Genomic DNA, 17,501 nt, shown 5'->3' with positions numbered 1-17,501 from the left:
TGTTCTTCTGAATGTTCACTGTTTTTATATAAAAATATTACTGATTTTTGGGTGTGGGTATTCTGCCCTACCACTTTGCTGAATTCATGTGTTAGCTCTAGGAGCTTCGTTACGGATTTTTTGGGATTTTCTGTGTATAGGATCATGTCCTCTTCAAATAGTGAAAGTTTTACTTCTTTCTTTCTAATTTGAATACCATTATTTCTTATTTTTCCCTAATTACTCTGACAAGAGCTTCCACTATAGTGTTGAAAAATCGTGGTGACAGTGGACATCTTTGTCTTGTTCCTGATCTTAGAGGAAAGCTTTCAGTCTCTCGGCATTGGTAGAATATTAGCTGTGTATTTTTCATATATACCCATATACCCTTTATCATGTTGAGGAAATTTCTTTGTAGTTCTGTTTTTCTAAGTGGTTTTTTTTTTTTTCTTTCAAGAAAAGATGCTGGATTTTGTCAGATACTTTTTCTGCATTAAGATGGTCATGGTTCCCCCCCCCCCATTCTGTTAATGTGGTGTTTAATGGTAATTGATTTTCTTATATTTTCTTATGTGACTCTTTTAATGTACTATTGGATTCCATTTGCTGGTATTTTGTTGAGGATTTTTGCATCTATATTCATAAGAGATATTGATCTGTAATTTTCTTTTTCTTTTTTAACTTTTTAAATTGCGTAATAACGTGTATACAAAGCAACGAAAGAAAAAAGCAATAGTTTTCAAAGCACTCTTCAACAAGTAATTATGGGACAGATCCAAGAGTTTGTCATGGGCTACCATACCATCCTCTCAGATTTTTCCTTCTAGCTGCTCCAGAATTATAATTTCTTTTCTTTGATATCTTCATCTGGCTGTGAAATGAGGGTGATATTGGCCTTCTAGATTGAATTAGAGAGTTTTCCCTCCTCTTCAGGTTTTTTGGGAGAGTTTGAGCAGAATTGGAGTTAATTCTTCCTGGAATGTTTATTAGAATTCCTCTATGAAGCATCTGGTCCTGGGCTTTTCTTTCCTGGGAGGTTTTTGATGGTTGATGCACTCTCTTTACTACGAATTGGTTTGTTGAGTTCTATTTTCTCTTCTTGAGTCAGTGTAGGTAGTTTGTTTCTAAGAATTTGTCCATTTCATCTAGGTTATCTAATTTACTGGTGTACAGTTGTTCGTAGTATCCTTTAATAGTCCTTTTTATTTCAGCAGTGTAGTAATGTCCCCTTTTTCATTTCTGATTTTTGTTAATTGTATCCTCTCCCTCGCTAAAGGTTTGTAATCTTATTGATCTTTTCAAAGAACCAACTTTTGGTTTTGTTGATTCTATTGGTTACTTTTGTCCTCTGTTTCATTTACTTCCACTCTTTTCTTTGCTATTTCCTTCCTTCGACTCACTTTGGGTTTAGTTTGCTCTTCTTTTTTCCAGTTTTGAAGTTAGGTCTGATTTGAAGTCTTTCTTCTTTTTTAATGTAAGCACTTAGAGTTATAAATTTCCTTCTCAGCAGTGGCTTTGCTGTATTCCATAAGTTTTGGTATGTTATATTTTCATTTTCATTCACCTTAAGATGCTTCCTAATTTCCCTTGTAATTTCCTCTTTAAACGACTGGTTGTTTAAGAGTATGTTATTTAACTTTCACATATTTGTGAATTTTCCCTTTTTCCCTTTGTTACTGATTTCTCACTTCATTCCATTGTGGTGAGAGAAGATACATGGTATGATTCAGTATTTTTTAATTTATTGAGACTTGTTTTGTGACCTAAGATGTGCTCTATCCCAGAGATTTATCCATGTGCACAGAAGAAGAATGTATATTCTGTTCATGTTGGGTGAAGTGCTCTATACATGTGTTAGTCTAGCTGGTTTAGAGTATCATTCAAGTCTTGTAATTCCTTATTAATCCTCTTACTAGATGTTCTATCCATTACTAAAAGTAAAATATTAAAATCCCTTACTATTAATATAGAACCGTCAATTTCTCCCTTCAAATCTGTCAATATCTGCTTCATATATTTGGTTTCTGCTGTTAGGTGCGTATGTATTTATAATTGTTATATCTTCTTGTTGATTTGTCCTCTTTATCAGTATATAATGACCATCTTTATCCCTCATAACTGTTTTTTAAAGTCTGTTTTATCAGATATTAGTATAGCTACCCCAGGTCTCTTTTGGTTAACCCTTGTATGGTATACTTTTTTTCCATCCTTCACTTTCAGCCTACTTGTGTCTTTGAATTTAAGGGGGATCATGCTTTTTTTTTATCCATTCTATCAGTTTCTGGCCTTTGACTAAAGAGATTAATTCATTTACAATTAAAGTCACTACTGTTAATTAGGATTTCTTCTGCCCTGTTGCATTTATTCTTTTAAATTTTATACCTTCTTTATTTTTCAATTCTTTCATTAATGCCTACTTTTATTAATTTGATTTTTTGGCTTGTATCATATTGAATATCTTATATTTTCCTTGTGGTTACAGTAGAATTAAAATTTAACATCCTAAATATATAACAATCGTATTTCATTTGATGCCAGTTTGATTTCAGTAGCATGCAATATACTTTTCCTATGCCTCTTTCCCCCTACCTTATTTTGGTACTTGTTACCACTTATATCTTTGTATAGTATATGTCCAAAACCATAAATTTATCATTACTTTTTATGCATTTGCATTCTAGCACCTGTAGGGAATAAGAAGTGGAGTTACATATCAAGCAATGCAATACAGTAATGCTGGTATTTATAATGAACCAAATGGGTACCTTTACTGGAGTTCTTTATTTCTTTATGCCACTTTGAACCACTGCCTTGTATCCTTTCCAGTCACTCTGTAGAACTCCCTTTAGTATTGCTTGTAAGGCAAATCAAGTGGTAATGAACCACCTCAACTTTTGTTTATCTGGGAATGTCTTAGCATCTCATCATTTAAAAAAATATTTTTATTAATAAATCTTAACATACAAACATTCTGTACATGGTTACTCTCATCATTTTTTAAAGAAAGTCTTGCTAGATATAAAATTCTTGGTTGGCAGTTGTTTTCTTTCAGCACTGTAAGTATCTCAACCCACTGCCTTCTTGCCTCCATGGTTTCTGATGAGAAATCAGCACTCAGTATAATTGGGACTCCCTTGTATATAACACGTTGGTTTTTCTCTTACAGCTTTCAGAACTTTCTCCTGGTCCTCTGCTTTCATCAGTGGGATCAGTGCATGATGGGGTATATTTTTCTCCATGTTTGTAGTGTTTGGTGTTCTCTGTGCTTCTTGGATGTGCAAAACCTGAGCAATCCCAGGACTCTCAGCTTTCTGGGGGCATTACCTTGTCATTCTTTCTTTGATAATTTTCTTTCCCCCGTTTTTTTATATCCCTTTATGTAAGAACGCTTTATTTCAGTTATTAGAACTCTTGGAATTGTTTTTCTTGGCTTCCCTATTTTCTAACTTTTGGTCTTTGTATACTTTCTAAGATTTCCTCAAGTTACTTTCTTCTATCATCATTTTAATTTTCAGAATCTTTTCCCCTGAATTTATAGTATGGTACCATGTTCTTTTTTCATAATTGTAATATCTTATCTCTTTGAGGATATTTGTTTTATTTATTTATTTTTTATTTTTCTTTGAGGATATTAATGATAACGTTTGAAATAATTTTTCTGTCTTCATAATCTCTGTTTTCACCGAGTTAATCTTTTCTATTTGTTTTGGTCTGTCTCTTTCAAGTTAGAGGCTATCCCCAAACATCTAGAACTCCTTGGTGGTCTGTGAATAGTTAAAAATTGAGGGAATAAAAATTCTTTAAGTACGTAGGTAGACTTGTTGACTTAGCTTCAGTCTAGGGTAATTTGCCTAATGTAATTTTTTCCTCTTGGGCTGGTCAGATTCCTCCAAGATGATTCTTGTGATCACCTACCTGTACTGTAAAGGTTTGGTTACAAACATCCTGGGACCAAATGGGAAATAAGAGTGAGGAATCATCAGTAGGCATATTCATTCAGTCCTCCTCTTTTACCACACTTCAACTCCCAATTGTTTATTACCCCTCAGTCTAGAGGTACCCTATTTTACCTTCTCCAGAGAGTTAGTTCACCTCTAGGCTTCCACCAAGTGGGAAAGAAGTAGTCACCTGGCTTAAGGTCAGGATCTAGCTACTTCTTAAACAGACTTTCCCCCAATACTTTCTATTACCAGCTTACCCCAGTTACGCTTCCAACATATACAATGACCTCAATACCTAGTCCTTTTAGAGATTCATGAATAAATTAGGTCAGTGCTCAGCCATTCCCACTTTTGTCTCCTATCCTCTTCTTCCAGACTTGTGAGTTTATACCTTTTAAAAAATCCTTTTACTCTTATTTTAGTGGAGTTTTAAGAGGCAGCAAACTAGATGCTCATGTTCAGTCTTCCATCTTTGCCCCAATATCATCTACTCTACTTTCCAAGCCCAAAGAAATAAAAAAAAGAACAGATTTTTGTAATTTTTCAAACATAAAAAAGGGGGTTTTTAGATATTTTTTTCCCTGTATTTCAGACAAGATTCCTGTGCTAATAGAAGAAAAACTACCTGTGGTAGGAATCGGAAAACATCTGTGTGGTGTGGCAACAGGTATGTAAACATAATAATATTGTCTAGATTGCACTTTCCTTTTTAGCTTAACATGGCCCCAACCATTTAAATAGCGTCTTTGAATAGATTAGATCACTTATTTTTATAACTCATTAACTTTCTGTAGTAGTTCTACGCAAATATCACTTATAGAGCTTTCCTATTTATCTGATCATTTGGGCCATTTGACAGGATGGTTTGAGTTTTGCATGTAAGTACTGTCCATACAGGATATTAAAGTTCTTTGGGTTATATTTCAAACAAAAAAGGAAATGAATTATTTATGAAACATGTATGATTCCACCCCAAAAGCTACTCACTTTTTAGAGGAGTTGCTTACTAGGGATTCAGAACCCTTTCCAACTAGACGATTGTTATGTATCAGGATTCTGGGGTATTTGCAAGGGAAAAAAAAAGGGAAATATTAGGCAAAAGATCTAAGATCACTGGTCTTAGCACTCCTCTCCATCAGATCTAGCATGACAAAGTGGAAAGTCCATGACTTTGGAATCAGATAGTCTAGATTCACCTCTGCTGTGTAACCTTGGCAGATTACTTTCCTGAGCTTTGGTTACCTCATCTGTAAAATGGAGATTATGATATATAATTTGCCAGGTTACATGTAAAGTATCTGGTACATATTAGTGCTCATAAATATTAACTGTTAGTACATCTTCCTGGCTCTTGCTAGTTTCATCATCTACTCATATGGGGAGCTTAGAACTTCCATAAGCCATGATTCAAGTCAGCTACAAATGGCTTTGCGTTCTAAAAATCTATGTTGTCCTTGATCCTTTTTTTTGACTACTTTCATGTACCTTATCTCATTCAACCCGCATAAAAACCTACTGAAGTAAACCAGTTTCATCATGGGTGGGAGAAAAGCACACTCCTTTCACTGTTAGTTTTCTTAACTGCCATCAAATCTCTCTCTTACTCATCTAATCCAAGTTTCTCAAAAGTGTAATTTACAATGGCCAAGTCTATTTCTTACCACATACTTCCCCCCCTTCATTCATTCTATCTGAATCCCACTTTCCTCACTCTATCATTATCCTACTGAACATACCTGCTGCAATTGCTTACTCTTATTTAAATGTTGTTTCCTTCCCTTTTAGCATGACACTCTTCTTTCCTGTTCTCTAACACATCTATACCATTATTTCTCTGTTTTTTAATGGACTTCTTCCATCACCTTTGCTTTACATATTAATATTCAGATGTATCTGCTACATACCTAATGTGTCTTTCTTTTTAGAACTTTTCAAGTATTTCCCAGTCACCTACTGGATAAAGTCCTTGCTCTTTAACATGACATAGTGGTTTCAGTAATCTGTCCTTTGCCTTCCTCTCTTTGCCCATTCCCACCTACAAATTTCCAATTCAGCAGCATCATACCCTTTCTGTTTTTCCATACACCATACTGTTTGCACTATACCTAAAATTCTACTTCCAACCCCCACCCAAACAAAAATAACTTCACTCTTTTAATCATCTTTCTGGTTATTCACATTGCTGAAAATCATTTACTTAAGCCAAATATAAATAAAATAATAGCTATGAATATTTTGTTAGAAAATAATAGCATTTGAAATGATAGATTAGCTATTGATTTATCTATACAGTAGGTTCCCAAAATGTTTGTTGGCTTGCATTTATATATTAATTTGGTAGTGAAATATCAAATCATTTAATACTCACTTGTGACATCTTAGAGTAGTAAAATTTTTAAATTTATATGCTTTTGATTAAACAAAGTGGCAATTCCAATTTCCAAAATTGTTCCAATATTGTCAATAATATGGAAGTCTTCAATGAGAAGACTTAATTGTGTTTGCAGATCTTGCACTACGATGTTTGGTTGAAACCTATGCTGCCAGTTGTGAAGAAAGGAATGAAGAACCTTTAGCCAAACGCATAAAGAATGATGAAATTAACACTTTGACCAAGGAAGGAAATGAAAAACATGTTCCAAAGAAGTGGACCCCTGTGGCTGGCATTGTTATTGCACTCTGTTGTCACCACAGGTGTGAATGGAGACATTATGTGGGCAAAGAATATTTCAGGGGTCTAGGCCTTGGAGCAGTGGAATTCCACTATTTCCAGCGAATGAGTAGTTGGGCAACCTGTGGAATGAGGAAGACATCTGTGGAAGCTTCAGATATTACCACAAAGAAAAATCAGAATGATGATGGTGAAGAGCAGGATGCTAGTGTATACAGGATCACAAATAACAGTGCTGAGGGTTTGCCTGGGTAAGTGATTAATTTTTTAATGTACAACACTAAGGTGGAAGTAATTGTATTGTTGCCGTACCTTTTCTTTAGATGACTATTATAAAAATATATTAATGAAAATATATTATACAGTCTAAATTTAACTTAAGTTAAAATACCTATATTCTTATTGTGGTCATAAATAAAATATGTCTTAGGAACATGGAAAGTAATACCTACTATTTTGTAGATTATTTAGCAGCTTCTCAGTAGAGTGACAAAATGATTTCTTATGAGCTTCTACAGATTTTAACATTGCTTTGTGTGTGTTTATTTGACTTAGGTTTCTTACTGCTGAAGAAAAGAAGAAAATAGGGCACCTTTGTAAATTGCTGATTGACCAAGGCCGAATCCAGTATTTACAGCAGAAGGGATTTAGTTCTGCTTTACAGTACTATACAGACCCTCTGGTATCTTTGGAAAATGTATTGTTAACAGCTTTACCAAATCATTCTTCATTAACAGAAACAACTGCTTAATGGAGAAGAAATTTTGAGCAACTGTCTTCCACCAAAAAAAACTACATTTTAAATTGTATTTTTTATATTCATGAAAATATAATTTAAATAGCAGATAATATGAACTTTTAAAAAATGTAGCCTCATTAAACTTTGGAAATAGCTTTGTTTTTTACTTCAGAAGTCCAAACCTTAGAGAATTCACCAAATTCTCAAAGTAATCCTCTTCAGCAGGGAGTCTTGAATTTTATTATCCATCAGGATTTATAGAGATTGGTAAAGTAGGCGAAGAGTTGACTTGGTTATCTGAAACACACATAACATGTCAACACATAACTTGCACATTATTTTTCTATTTGCATTAATTTGGGAAATTTATTTGCCTTTGGTTTTCGTTAATATTTTGTTAATTTCTGAAGTACAAAATGTAGTGATCCAAGTGTCAGTTTGTAACGTAGGCCAATCTGAGAATTTGGCATATGTAAGGATTTCCTTCCTATGCAGATCTGGAAAGGATAATCAATGACAATTTTTTCAAATGCAAACAAATTCAAAGATGTTCACAATCAATTAATGAAATCACCTTCAAATTTTCAGAGACATACCTATGTTTATATGTTATCAGAATTTGTCCAGAATGAAGAGATGTCATCAAGAAAAAAACCATTTCACATCATGTTTTGTTGGATAATTATCTGGTTAGACCTTCCAGTGAACCAGATATTTATAAGTATAATTCACAAATTAAATTTGAAATTTGTAACTAACTTCTGAAGTTACTTAGGTATAACAGATCTTTTAACAGGCAGTGTTTACACATACAAGTACAACTATAAGTTTGTGCTTTCCTGTTCAGTGAAAAAATCTGGAAATTAGAAAATGGAAACAAAAACCTTCTCATATTTAGGCCTTATTTAACTTTATGGCTAGTATCTATGCACAAATATTATGCCTAAATATATAGTAGAACTGTTATTTCTCCGCATCTTAATTAGTTTTTGCCTTTATTTGTAAAAATTATATTTACTTAATTATAAATGTATTTCCCAAGGCAGGGATTCAGAATTACTAATTTTAGAGATTATATTATTCTTAGATAACAATTTTTATCATTCAGGTCTATGACTGAATTGTAAATGAGAAACCTAGCCCATTTTTAATTCCTGATCTTTTTACTTTATTTTAATCTCATATGTCTTGTCAGACTGCCTATGTTCAAATATCAACCCTTCTACCTCTTTGCTGTATAACCTTGGGCAAGCTACTTAATCTCTCTGTGCCTCAATTTCCTTTTCTTAAAATGGAAATGATATGATGATAATACCTACCTCACAAAGTTGTTGTGAGTATCAAGTTAGATAACATATGTAACATGCTAGAACAGATCTGAGCACAGAGTAGGTACTCAGTAAATATTGTTATTATTAGTAGTAATTCATGGATCTATTTTTAATAACATAATAGGCAGACTTCCATATTATTATCTCTGGGTTTAAGTTGTTCCCTTTTCCCTCTTGTATTAGTTTATGTCAAATATTATTAAAGTAAGTTAGGTTGGTTATGTTTTAAGTTAGTTACTCCTGCCCCCTCAATCAAGAACATGAAGATAATACATCATTCATTAACCTGATTTTATTGTATCAGGCAATGTTGATTTGCATCATACAGTTTACTTTGCATCATTCAATAATTTATGCCCACAAATAAAAGATATTCTACAAAAGGCATAATCTCAGTTATGTTTTATAAAACACATACATGCACACAGAAGAGTCATCATACTGATGTAGTGCAGTGGACCTTTAAGCCTGAAGCTACGTCTCTGACAATGGTATGAAATACGTTATGAGAAGATAAGCTTGCCCTTCAACATGCCAACCTTATGTCAAGATGTTTTCCCCAACTTTTTTTATTTCCCTTAACATATAAGAAAGTAACTATGTTCTTTTGTGAATTTTAAACTAATCTACACAATTAACTCTTCCTTCATGACTCAGAGTTATATCAAATTCATTATATTAAAACTGGAACTCATCTTCCGCTTATACTACCAGATTCTGCCCCAGTGAGCCAGCTGTTGTACTTCAATTCCCCATCTCAGCACAACCATCTATCCGATTGCCCTAATCAAAAACTGAGATTCATCCTGGACTCCTTTCTCTCAGCTTCATTCAATCATCAATTCTGTCTCCTATTTGTTTTGTATATATCCTTGACTTTCCGATATTAGGCCCTAAACTATACTGTACCATTTTAGGCCCCCAATCTGTCTTTTGTGCTATTATTTCTCTTGCCTTGCTAATCACCAACTTCTAAACAATGCAATTGGAGTCTCTGATTTTATTTTTTATTTTTTGCAAAGGCAAACGTCAAAAACTCTGGTTGAAATATATATAAAAACGTCACATTTCAAATATTGGTTAAAAGTCCATGTACTCTACACTTTATCACTCCAAGGTAAAATGGTTTTTACTGTTTGTGAATTGTAGAAAAATGGAAGTAGCAGAAAGCGTAGTGTTCATGAGAGTAAGTTGACACGACGAACTGGTAGAATGAGGTAGTGAAGCTTTAAGGATCCTATGTTCGTTAACTTCTTGGTTACTCTTCAAGTGTTTGACTAAATAATTAATTTCCACTTTGAATATCTTTATAAATTCTCTCTCTAAGCCCATATTAGAACTGTGAACTGATTCGAATTTCACTTTTTTTCTTTTACAATATTGGCCAGAGACCAGGATTGCACAGAAAAGGCAAGATGAAATGAGAAATCCATGAGGGAAATAACAGAAAAACAGAAGTTAATTAAGTGCACAGTCTTCTACCAAAAAAGAATGTTTAGCCCATATTGTATATAAACCTCATACCTGCTATTCTCCGTGACTCCTGTATGTATGTGTGCATAAATTGAAGGCCAAATAATTCCCGTTCCTCCTCTTCATCTATGCTTTCACTGGAAGGAAGTGTTACTTCCAATTTCAGTGGGTTGTCTCTGAAGTTGACAAACCTAATAGTTCACGAAAAAAGCAAACAAACTATTTTTATGGGTGCCGTAGAAGGGCACATTTATTTCCCTGGAGAAAAATGATAATTCACTAAATTATTTTTTTAACTGGTTACAATAACTGACCATCTTAAGAATTCTTAAGTTTCTTTCCTAGAAGAAAAAACATTAGCTCAAGACAACTTACTTTCAAATCTTGTAAAAGCAACCCTTAGTCCATAGTATATATATTTGATATGCAATTTAACTTCTAAAAGCAATTTTAATGCATCTTAACTATACAATAGTATGAACTTAAAGTTGCATTTTTATAGACTATTTTGAATCTGAATTATTGTAACTTAACCACCTACTTTAGTGCTCAGTAATACTGAATAAGTGAGTGAATGAATGATTTCATTATGGGAGTTGTGGTTTTTGGTGTGAATTCTGATGCCGCATCAGGAAAAAATGGAATGAAAACGCTTGAAGGAGTTCAGGTGGTAATTAACTTAGTAAAAAATTATATCTTCCCTGTAACTCAAATAATTGCCTGTGCACATTTATAGTTATTCAGAAGGGAAATGATCACTATTTTATATTGCTAATGAGATTCATTAGCAGTTATAAACATAGTTCTCATTGAAAATGTCATCAATAGAGGACATTTCCAAAACTGGATAAATCCCAGTACTGCATTAGTTTGAAGCATTCTTTCTTGAATAATTTAGACCAGTATTGTATGAATTCTATTTATCGAATTACAGAATTTCAAGTTTAGGAATGACTTTTTAAATGTATCCATTCACATAAATGAGACCGCAAATTTATTATAACAACTCCTCTATGTTACATTGTTCTGCAGCCAGAACAGAATATGTCCATTTTGTATCTTCAGCTTTTTACCTTAGATTTGTCATTTCTTCCATGCACACTGGAATATCTTGCAGTTGATTGTTGCTGAGAACAAGAGTACCCAGATTTTTCATATTGCTGATCGTTTCTGGCAAACATGTGATTTCATTCCGTTGCAACCATAATGTATGTAGGCTTTTCATTCTGAGAGATTGAAAACAAAAGTTTCTGCAATTAATCACAATATGAAAAGTCTGGTTCTTATTAACGTAAAAAAAAATCAAAGAAATGTCATCAGTTACACCATCTCCTTTAACCAAAATACCTATTAACTGACTTCACATTCCCTGACTACTAAGGAAACTACACAGGCATGTTCTTTGTCTACACTATAGCCCTCATCATATGGTAGAAATGAGATGAATGTATGGTAGAACTATAGCAGATTCTTAACTATTCTCATAGGATTTCTTAAAGAACTGCTAAGCATGTTATCTAATCTGACCCTCAAAGTCTTGAGAGAAATAACAGAAATTATTAATATGGCAAGGCAATATAGCATAATGATTAATAGCATGGACTCTGGGGCCAGGCTGCCTAGGTTCAAATCCTAGCTTGCCCACTTACTGTGATCTTAGGTAAGTTAGGTAACATCTCTTTTCCTTAGTTCCCTGAAGTGCCTGGTATGAACTAAGCAATGTCGTTGCTATTGTGGCATTTCCTACTTCATTTATTGAAATCAGAAAATCAGGTTTTCCTCTCCCCAAACCCTTTTAATCATTAGAATAAATGAAAATATTCTATTAAAGCACAACTTATTTAGAACTGAATGAATATTTTGTGATCAATTATGATTGAGATTCTTTTTGTTCTCATGCTTTGGTTTTCATAGCTGTTTTCAAGACCTTTGTTAGTCACATAAAAAGTTACTTTACCTTTCTATGTTATCAGGAAGTTGTCCAAGTTTGTTGCTTCCCATGTCAAGCCACTCAAGGGCAGGCATGTTCAACACAGCAGGAGGGATCGTAGTAAAGTGGTTCATACTCAAATCAAGATGTGTAAGCTTTAACAGATTGCTGAGCTGAAGAGCAAAGCAAAGTTTTTCAGAACAAATGTCCACAATGTATATTAGTGGAAGACTCAGAAGAGATGTCAAGGAATGCTCAGATTACACTTGAGCTTTATTTAATCATAGTAGTCCAGAACAAATTTGAAGTAAAAATAAACATAAAGATCTGGGGAAATGAAAAACTATCTCATAGAAAGTTAATCTTTTTAAGAGAAACATATCTTCCAAAATAGCCAAGTTCCAGGGTTTACAGAATCTTCCTGACAGAAACTTCACAGTATTTGAGTGTTTTATTTTCTGAGAATAGATATATTTATAATATTTTTCTTTAATTTAGCAGTTGAGATTTCTATGGGAAGAAAACAAACTTCAAAATAATAGTTATCTTTATTGAGCCCCCTTCTTTCTGCCTGATGCTTTGTATTATCTCAAACATAGAATTCACTATTTGCTAATCCTTTTTTAATGAAATATCTCCATCAAAAGTCATTGAAAATAATATAACACCAGTGTGCTTAGCTTAAGAAAGAAAACACAGCTTCAGCTGCAGCCCTGTATTATTCCTTCCTTCTCCATCTCAAGAGGTAACTACTATACCGAATTTGTTATCTTCCATACCTCTGCATGTTTTTAGTATTTTATTCCTATGTATGTTTTTGTAAACAAAATTTATGTTTTAAAAATTGATCTAAAGATATGATGCTGTACTTACCTTTCTTTAATTGCTTTTTCTCTCAATATAGCTTTGAATATATTCATGTTGATGCATGTAGCTCTAATTTATTCATTTTAAGCTATCCCTTTAGCTGTCTGTGTCCTCCATTCCCCATCTGAGAAAGCTGTGAGCAAACAAGTTGCTCACCATTGGACATTAAATTAATGAATAGTTCTGACAATGCTACAAGGTGTGTCATTTCCATTTTATGGATAAAAGAGCTTAAAGAGGCCATGTAACTAGAAGATGATGGTGCTGTGGTAAGTTTGTGAATCTAAAGCCACAAAATCTTTTCCTTCTTTCCATAAAATGTCCTATGAAAGTTTCAAAAATGTGAGAATTCAGTTGACTTTGAAAAAAAATAAATCTGCATTTAGCTGGGAAAGTTCCATGCTTTATTTCTATCTGGGCATGTGCAGATTCAGTCCACAACTTTTACACCATAAAAAAGTACAGAAATGCGGTCTTTTGTGGATAATGCAAAAAAGCAGAAGTGATGCCATTACTGTAGCTTTGAATAAAGTGCTTTTTCAGAACTGTCATCAGACTTTTAAAATTTTCAACTGGTTTAAAGTAGAATATAAAATATTGCTTTTACTTTAACATAAATATGTTTGAGAGTAAAAGTGTGTCCTGTTTAATAGCTGAGAGAAGAGTCTCTAATTGCTGGATTCTGGGTGGATTAGAACCCTTTAATTTTAGAAGATTGAAAAGATGTTTAAATTATTCTACTCTAGCATTCCTGGTCTTGCTTATGTGAAAACTGAGACCTAATGATGTAAGTGCTGTGTCCAAGGTCACACAGCTACTTAGGGGTCACACTTTCTGAATTAAAGAATCCCAGGATCAAGTTCTCAGTTCAGAATTTAAGTTCTCACAAGTAAAGAAACTAAAGAAAAGACAGGTTAATAGACATGCGCAGATTCACACAGAATTTTAGTGACAGAACCAACCCTAGAAACAAAAATCACAAGAGCTAGAAATGATACATAAATGAAATATTTATTGACCTCTTTGTAAGTACCAAAAAATTGTCCCTGTGATCATTATTTTCATCATAAACAAGGTCATAAACTTTGTAAATGGAACCATTACAAGATGAAATGTGTATATTTTGAAGATGTTTTACATGCAGCAACTACTTGTGCTATGTATACTGGTTTTTTAAAAATAGCTAATACACTTACCAAGATAAAGTAGGGAAAGACAATAATAGTTTGCTATTTTATTTTGATATCATTATTATTATTATTGGCTCAACTGACAAAGTCACTGTTATCAAGGCAAGGCACCATGAAACTTTGTTGATTCTAGGAGCATTAAATATGTTTAGGGCGGCTCAGCAGGCAGAGTTCTTGCTTGCCATGCCAGAGACCAGGGTTCCATTCCCGGTGCCTGCCCATGCAACAAAACAAAACAAAACAAAAAAATGTTTAAAAAGTAATACAAATGTCCATATCTGTATGATCCATTTGGTTTCACAGACATCACACCAAATCAAAGATGAAGGCTTTCCAAGCCCATTCCCTTGCTCTAATTTAGTAGAGCCTGCAAATCTAGCAAATACATTTTTTAAACTGGAGAATTGACATCTCATAATTTCTTCTCTGGGAAATTTAGTATTGTATATATGTTGCTACAGTAAAATTAAAAACAAAAATTGATCACTCTATAAAAAGCGATAAATAAAAGAATTCTGTCACCACATTATGATGGTCATATATTGATCGAAAAAGTGTTTAAGTAAATAACTAGTAAAACCTAGGCTCGTCCCTCAATTTGGTAATATAAAAGTAATTAAAACACTCATTCAGGTCTCCAAAGGAATCACAATCTAGTCAACAAATGATGCCAGCTTTTTGACAATTATAACTATCTTTTATGCTAAATAGAACTTTCGCCAATGAAAAGCACAAATTTTACTTATAATATTAGGAAATGATTTTTCACAAAATACTTTTTTCTGAAATAAAACACGGAATTTCTTCATTGGGCTTTGTTTTTAATATGGTCACACAATTGGGAAGTAAACCATTAACAGGTGGAAAATAAAATTGTAGGCATTTATATCTTTCTGACCTCTTGTGGAAGGTCACAGATATCTCTGTTAACAGCAAGTTCTAGTTTCTCCAAACTGGCACATTTACTTAGTTCCTTAGGGACGGTCTTGATCTTGTTGTAACTAAGAATCAGTTCTTGAAGTTTAGTGAGCAGTCCTACAAAAAATAATATACAACAGAGAACAAATGGATGAAATGTTTACAGTTTTTAACTAGTATAGTATAACTTACTTACCAGTTTCATAATAGCAAACTCAAAGTTCTTAGTTTTTCCTTTTTCCTAACCTGGGTCCTGCCCTTCGAACAAGAGCCAAATTTATTAATGCTACAGGCATAATGATACTTTCATTCTCTTCTATTTTCCTGAACAATGTGATTGTTTCAAAACTCCATTCAAGGAAACTTCTCTTTCTTGCCTCCAATAGTCTGTCTTCTAAGAGGAAAAGCTGAAACAGCAATATTTTTTCCAGAATTTTCACAAAATTTCAGAGAGACTTTCGAAATCTCATACTGAATCACTCCAGTAAATCCCAAAGCTTGATCCATTTAGATGAGTTGTCTAAAATTTCCTCAAGACTCAGGGATATAAAAACATGAGATTATTCCATATGTTCTTTAAAAATCTCTCAATAAAAGTCATGTTTGTACGCAGAAAAAGATTACATAAGAAGAACAGCAATCTTTCTTACCAATTCCTGGAGGTATATCTGAAATTGTATTTCGAGATAAATCCAACACAATGAGGTTCTGGAATCTTCCAATGAATTCAGGAATTTTCATCAAACCAGTTCTATGAAGTTGCCATTCCTGTAACTGACTGAGTTTTAGTAAAGAAGAAGGGAGGACCTAAACACAAGTAAAAGAAATGACAGAGTCACTTAATTAAGTTAAATTACTTCAGTTCTGTGCCACAGTGAAGGTTAGTATGATTGGAGAGATATTTCAAAGTGCTTTTCAAAACATTCTGGAATATTTTTACCTTATGGATTATATTCGCAAGTACTTTTGTTACTTCTAAGTTTGAAGAGCTTTAATTTTTTGCTAAACTTCAGACCCCATTTATAAGGGATCAGACAAAAAAAATAATATAATCAATAAAAATAATATTGACCATAGTTTAGTCAATAACAGATATATAGAAGAGGTCCTAAGGATTCCACTGTATATTATTTTCCTAGAGTACATATGCTATTGAAAATGAGAATATGATGATTAACTGAAATCATAGAGAAACCAAAAAAGCATAGTAATCAATAATTCAACCTTTTCTTCCTCTTCTGTTTTGAAGGATTTTATATTTTTAAGATTTCAACTTATTGAATGCTATGACTTTTTTTCTTTCAGCCTAAAATGTCCAGAAGAGAAAATAAAGGAACTTACCTTCTAAGAAAATATCTGTCTATGCGTGAAAACCAGCACTAACCCAAGGTTATAGGTCCTTGTAAAAATTCAAGCCAGTCACAAAAGACAGAGTAGACCCCTACCTCACACCATATATAAAAAAATTAGCTCTAAATGGGTCAAATACTTAAGTATAAGAACTAAAATTATAAAACTCATAGAAGAAGACAGAGTAACAACTTTAGGATCTAGTATGAGGCTATGTATTCATAGACTACTCTAAAAGCTTGAGCAATAACAACAAAAACAGATAAATTGGGCTTCATCAAAATTCAAAACTTTAGTACACAAAGAATAAAATCCTAAGGTGAAAAGACAATCTATGTAATAGGAGAAAATATTTGGAAAATATATCTGATAATAGTTTAATATCCAGGCATATATCCTATAACTTAACAACAACAACAAAACACTCATTTTTTAAATGGGCAAAAGATGAATACATATTTCTTCAAAAAAAAGATAGACAAATGGCCAATAAGCACATGAAAATATGGACAATATCATTAGTCATAAGGAAAATACAAATCAAAAACAACAAAACAAGATACCACTTTATACACACTAGAATGGCTATTTTTTTTTTATGGAAAATCAGTGTTGGAGCATATGCGGAGAAATAAAAACAGTTGTTCAATTGTTGGTAGTAATGTAAAATGGCACAGCTTCTGTAGGAAAGTTTGGCAGTTCCTCAGAATGTTAAGTATATGACTTAGCAACCTAATTTCTGGGTATATATCCCAAAAAAGTAAAAGTGGAGACTTGAACAGATATTTGCACACTCATGTTCATAGTGGCATTATTCACAATAGCCAAAAGACTGAAGCAATACAAGTGTCCATCAACAAATGAATGGATAAACAAAGTGTGATAAATACATTTAATGGTATATTATTCAGCCGTAAAAAAAGAATATAGTTCTGAGGCAAGCTACAACATGGTTGAACTTTGAAGGCATGATACTGAGTGACATAAGCCAGACTGTAAAGAACAAATATATGATCTCACTGATATAATTAGAATAAGCAAATTCAAAGAGTCACAAACTAGAATATAGGTTCCCAGGGGCCAGTCTGATAATGGGGAGTGTGGAGAGAATG

The 17,501-nt window shown here is 33.2% G+C and overlaps 2 protein-coding genes across 4 annotated transcripts in view; one reads left to right on the top strand and one right to left on the bottom strand.

Moving 5' to 3' along the window:
* Positions 1-17,501, top strand: part of TRMT13 (tRNA methyltransferase 13) — a 44,907-nt gene that overhangs the window by 21,682 nt on the left and 5,724 nt on the right. Inside the window, exons 9-11 of one of the 2 annotated variants that reach the window (XM_077120129.1) lie at positions 4,513-4,587; positions 6,428-6,842; positions 7,147-15,919. In XM_077120129.1, coding sequence (XP_076976244.1) covers positions 4,513-4,587; positions 6,428-6,842; positions 7,147-7,342 — 686 coding nt within the window. In that variant the 3' untranslated portion in view covers positions 7,343-15,919. Of the gene's footprint in view, positions 1-4,512; positions 4,588-6,395; positions 6,843-7,146; positions 15,920-17,501 lie in introns of those variants that run through there. The other variant, XM_077120130.1, reaches the window with a different exon arrangement.
* Positions 4,312-17,501, bottom strand: part of LRRC39 (leucine rich repeat containing 39) — a 30,277-nt gene continuing 17,087 nt past the window's right edge. The window contains exons 4-9 of one of the 2 annotated variants that reach the window (XM_077120131.1): positions 15,690-15,846; positions 15,020-15,156; positions 12,092-12,237; positions 11,208-11,360; positions 10,186-10,325; positions 4,312-7,627 (exon numbers count right to left, since the gene is read on the bottom strand). In XM_077120131.1, coding sequence (XP_076976246.1) covers positions 7,572-7,627; positions 10,186-10,325; positions 11,208-11,360; positions 12,092-12,237; positions 15,020-15,156; positions 15,690-15,846 — 789 coding nt within the window. In that variant the 3' untranslated portion in view covers positions 4,312-7,571. Of the gene's footprint in view, positions 7,628-8,988; positions 10,031-10,185; positions 10,326-11,207; positions 11,361-12,091; positions 12,238-15,019; positions 15,157-15,689; positions 15,847-17,501 lie in introns of those variants that run through there. The other variant, XM_077120132.1, reaches the window with a different exon arrangement.

This window comes from Tamandua tetradactyla, chromosome 11, assembly GCF_023851605.1.
Source record: "Tamandua tetradactyla isolate mTamTet1 chromosome 11, mTamTet1.pri, whole genome shotgun sequence".
NCBI lineage: Eukaryota > Metazoa > Chordata > Mammalia > Pilosa > Myrmecophagidae > Tamandua > Tamandua tetradactyla.
The sequence above is the reverse complement of the archived record's forward strand: the minus strand, read 5'-3'. Positions and strand labels throughout refer to the sequence as shown.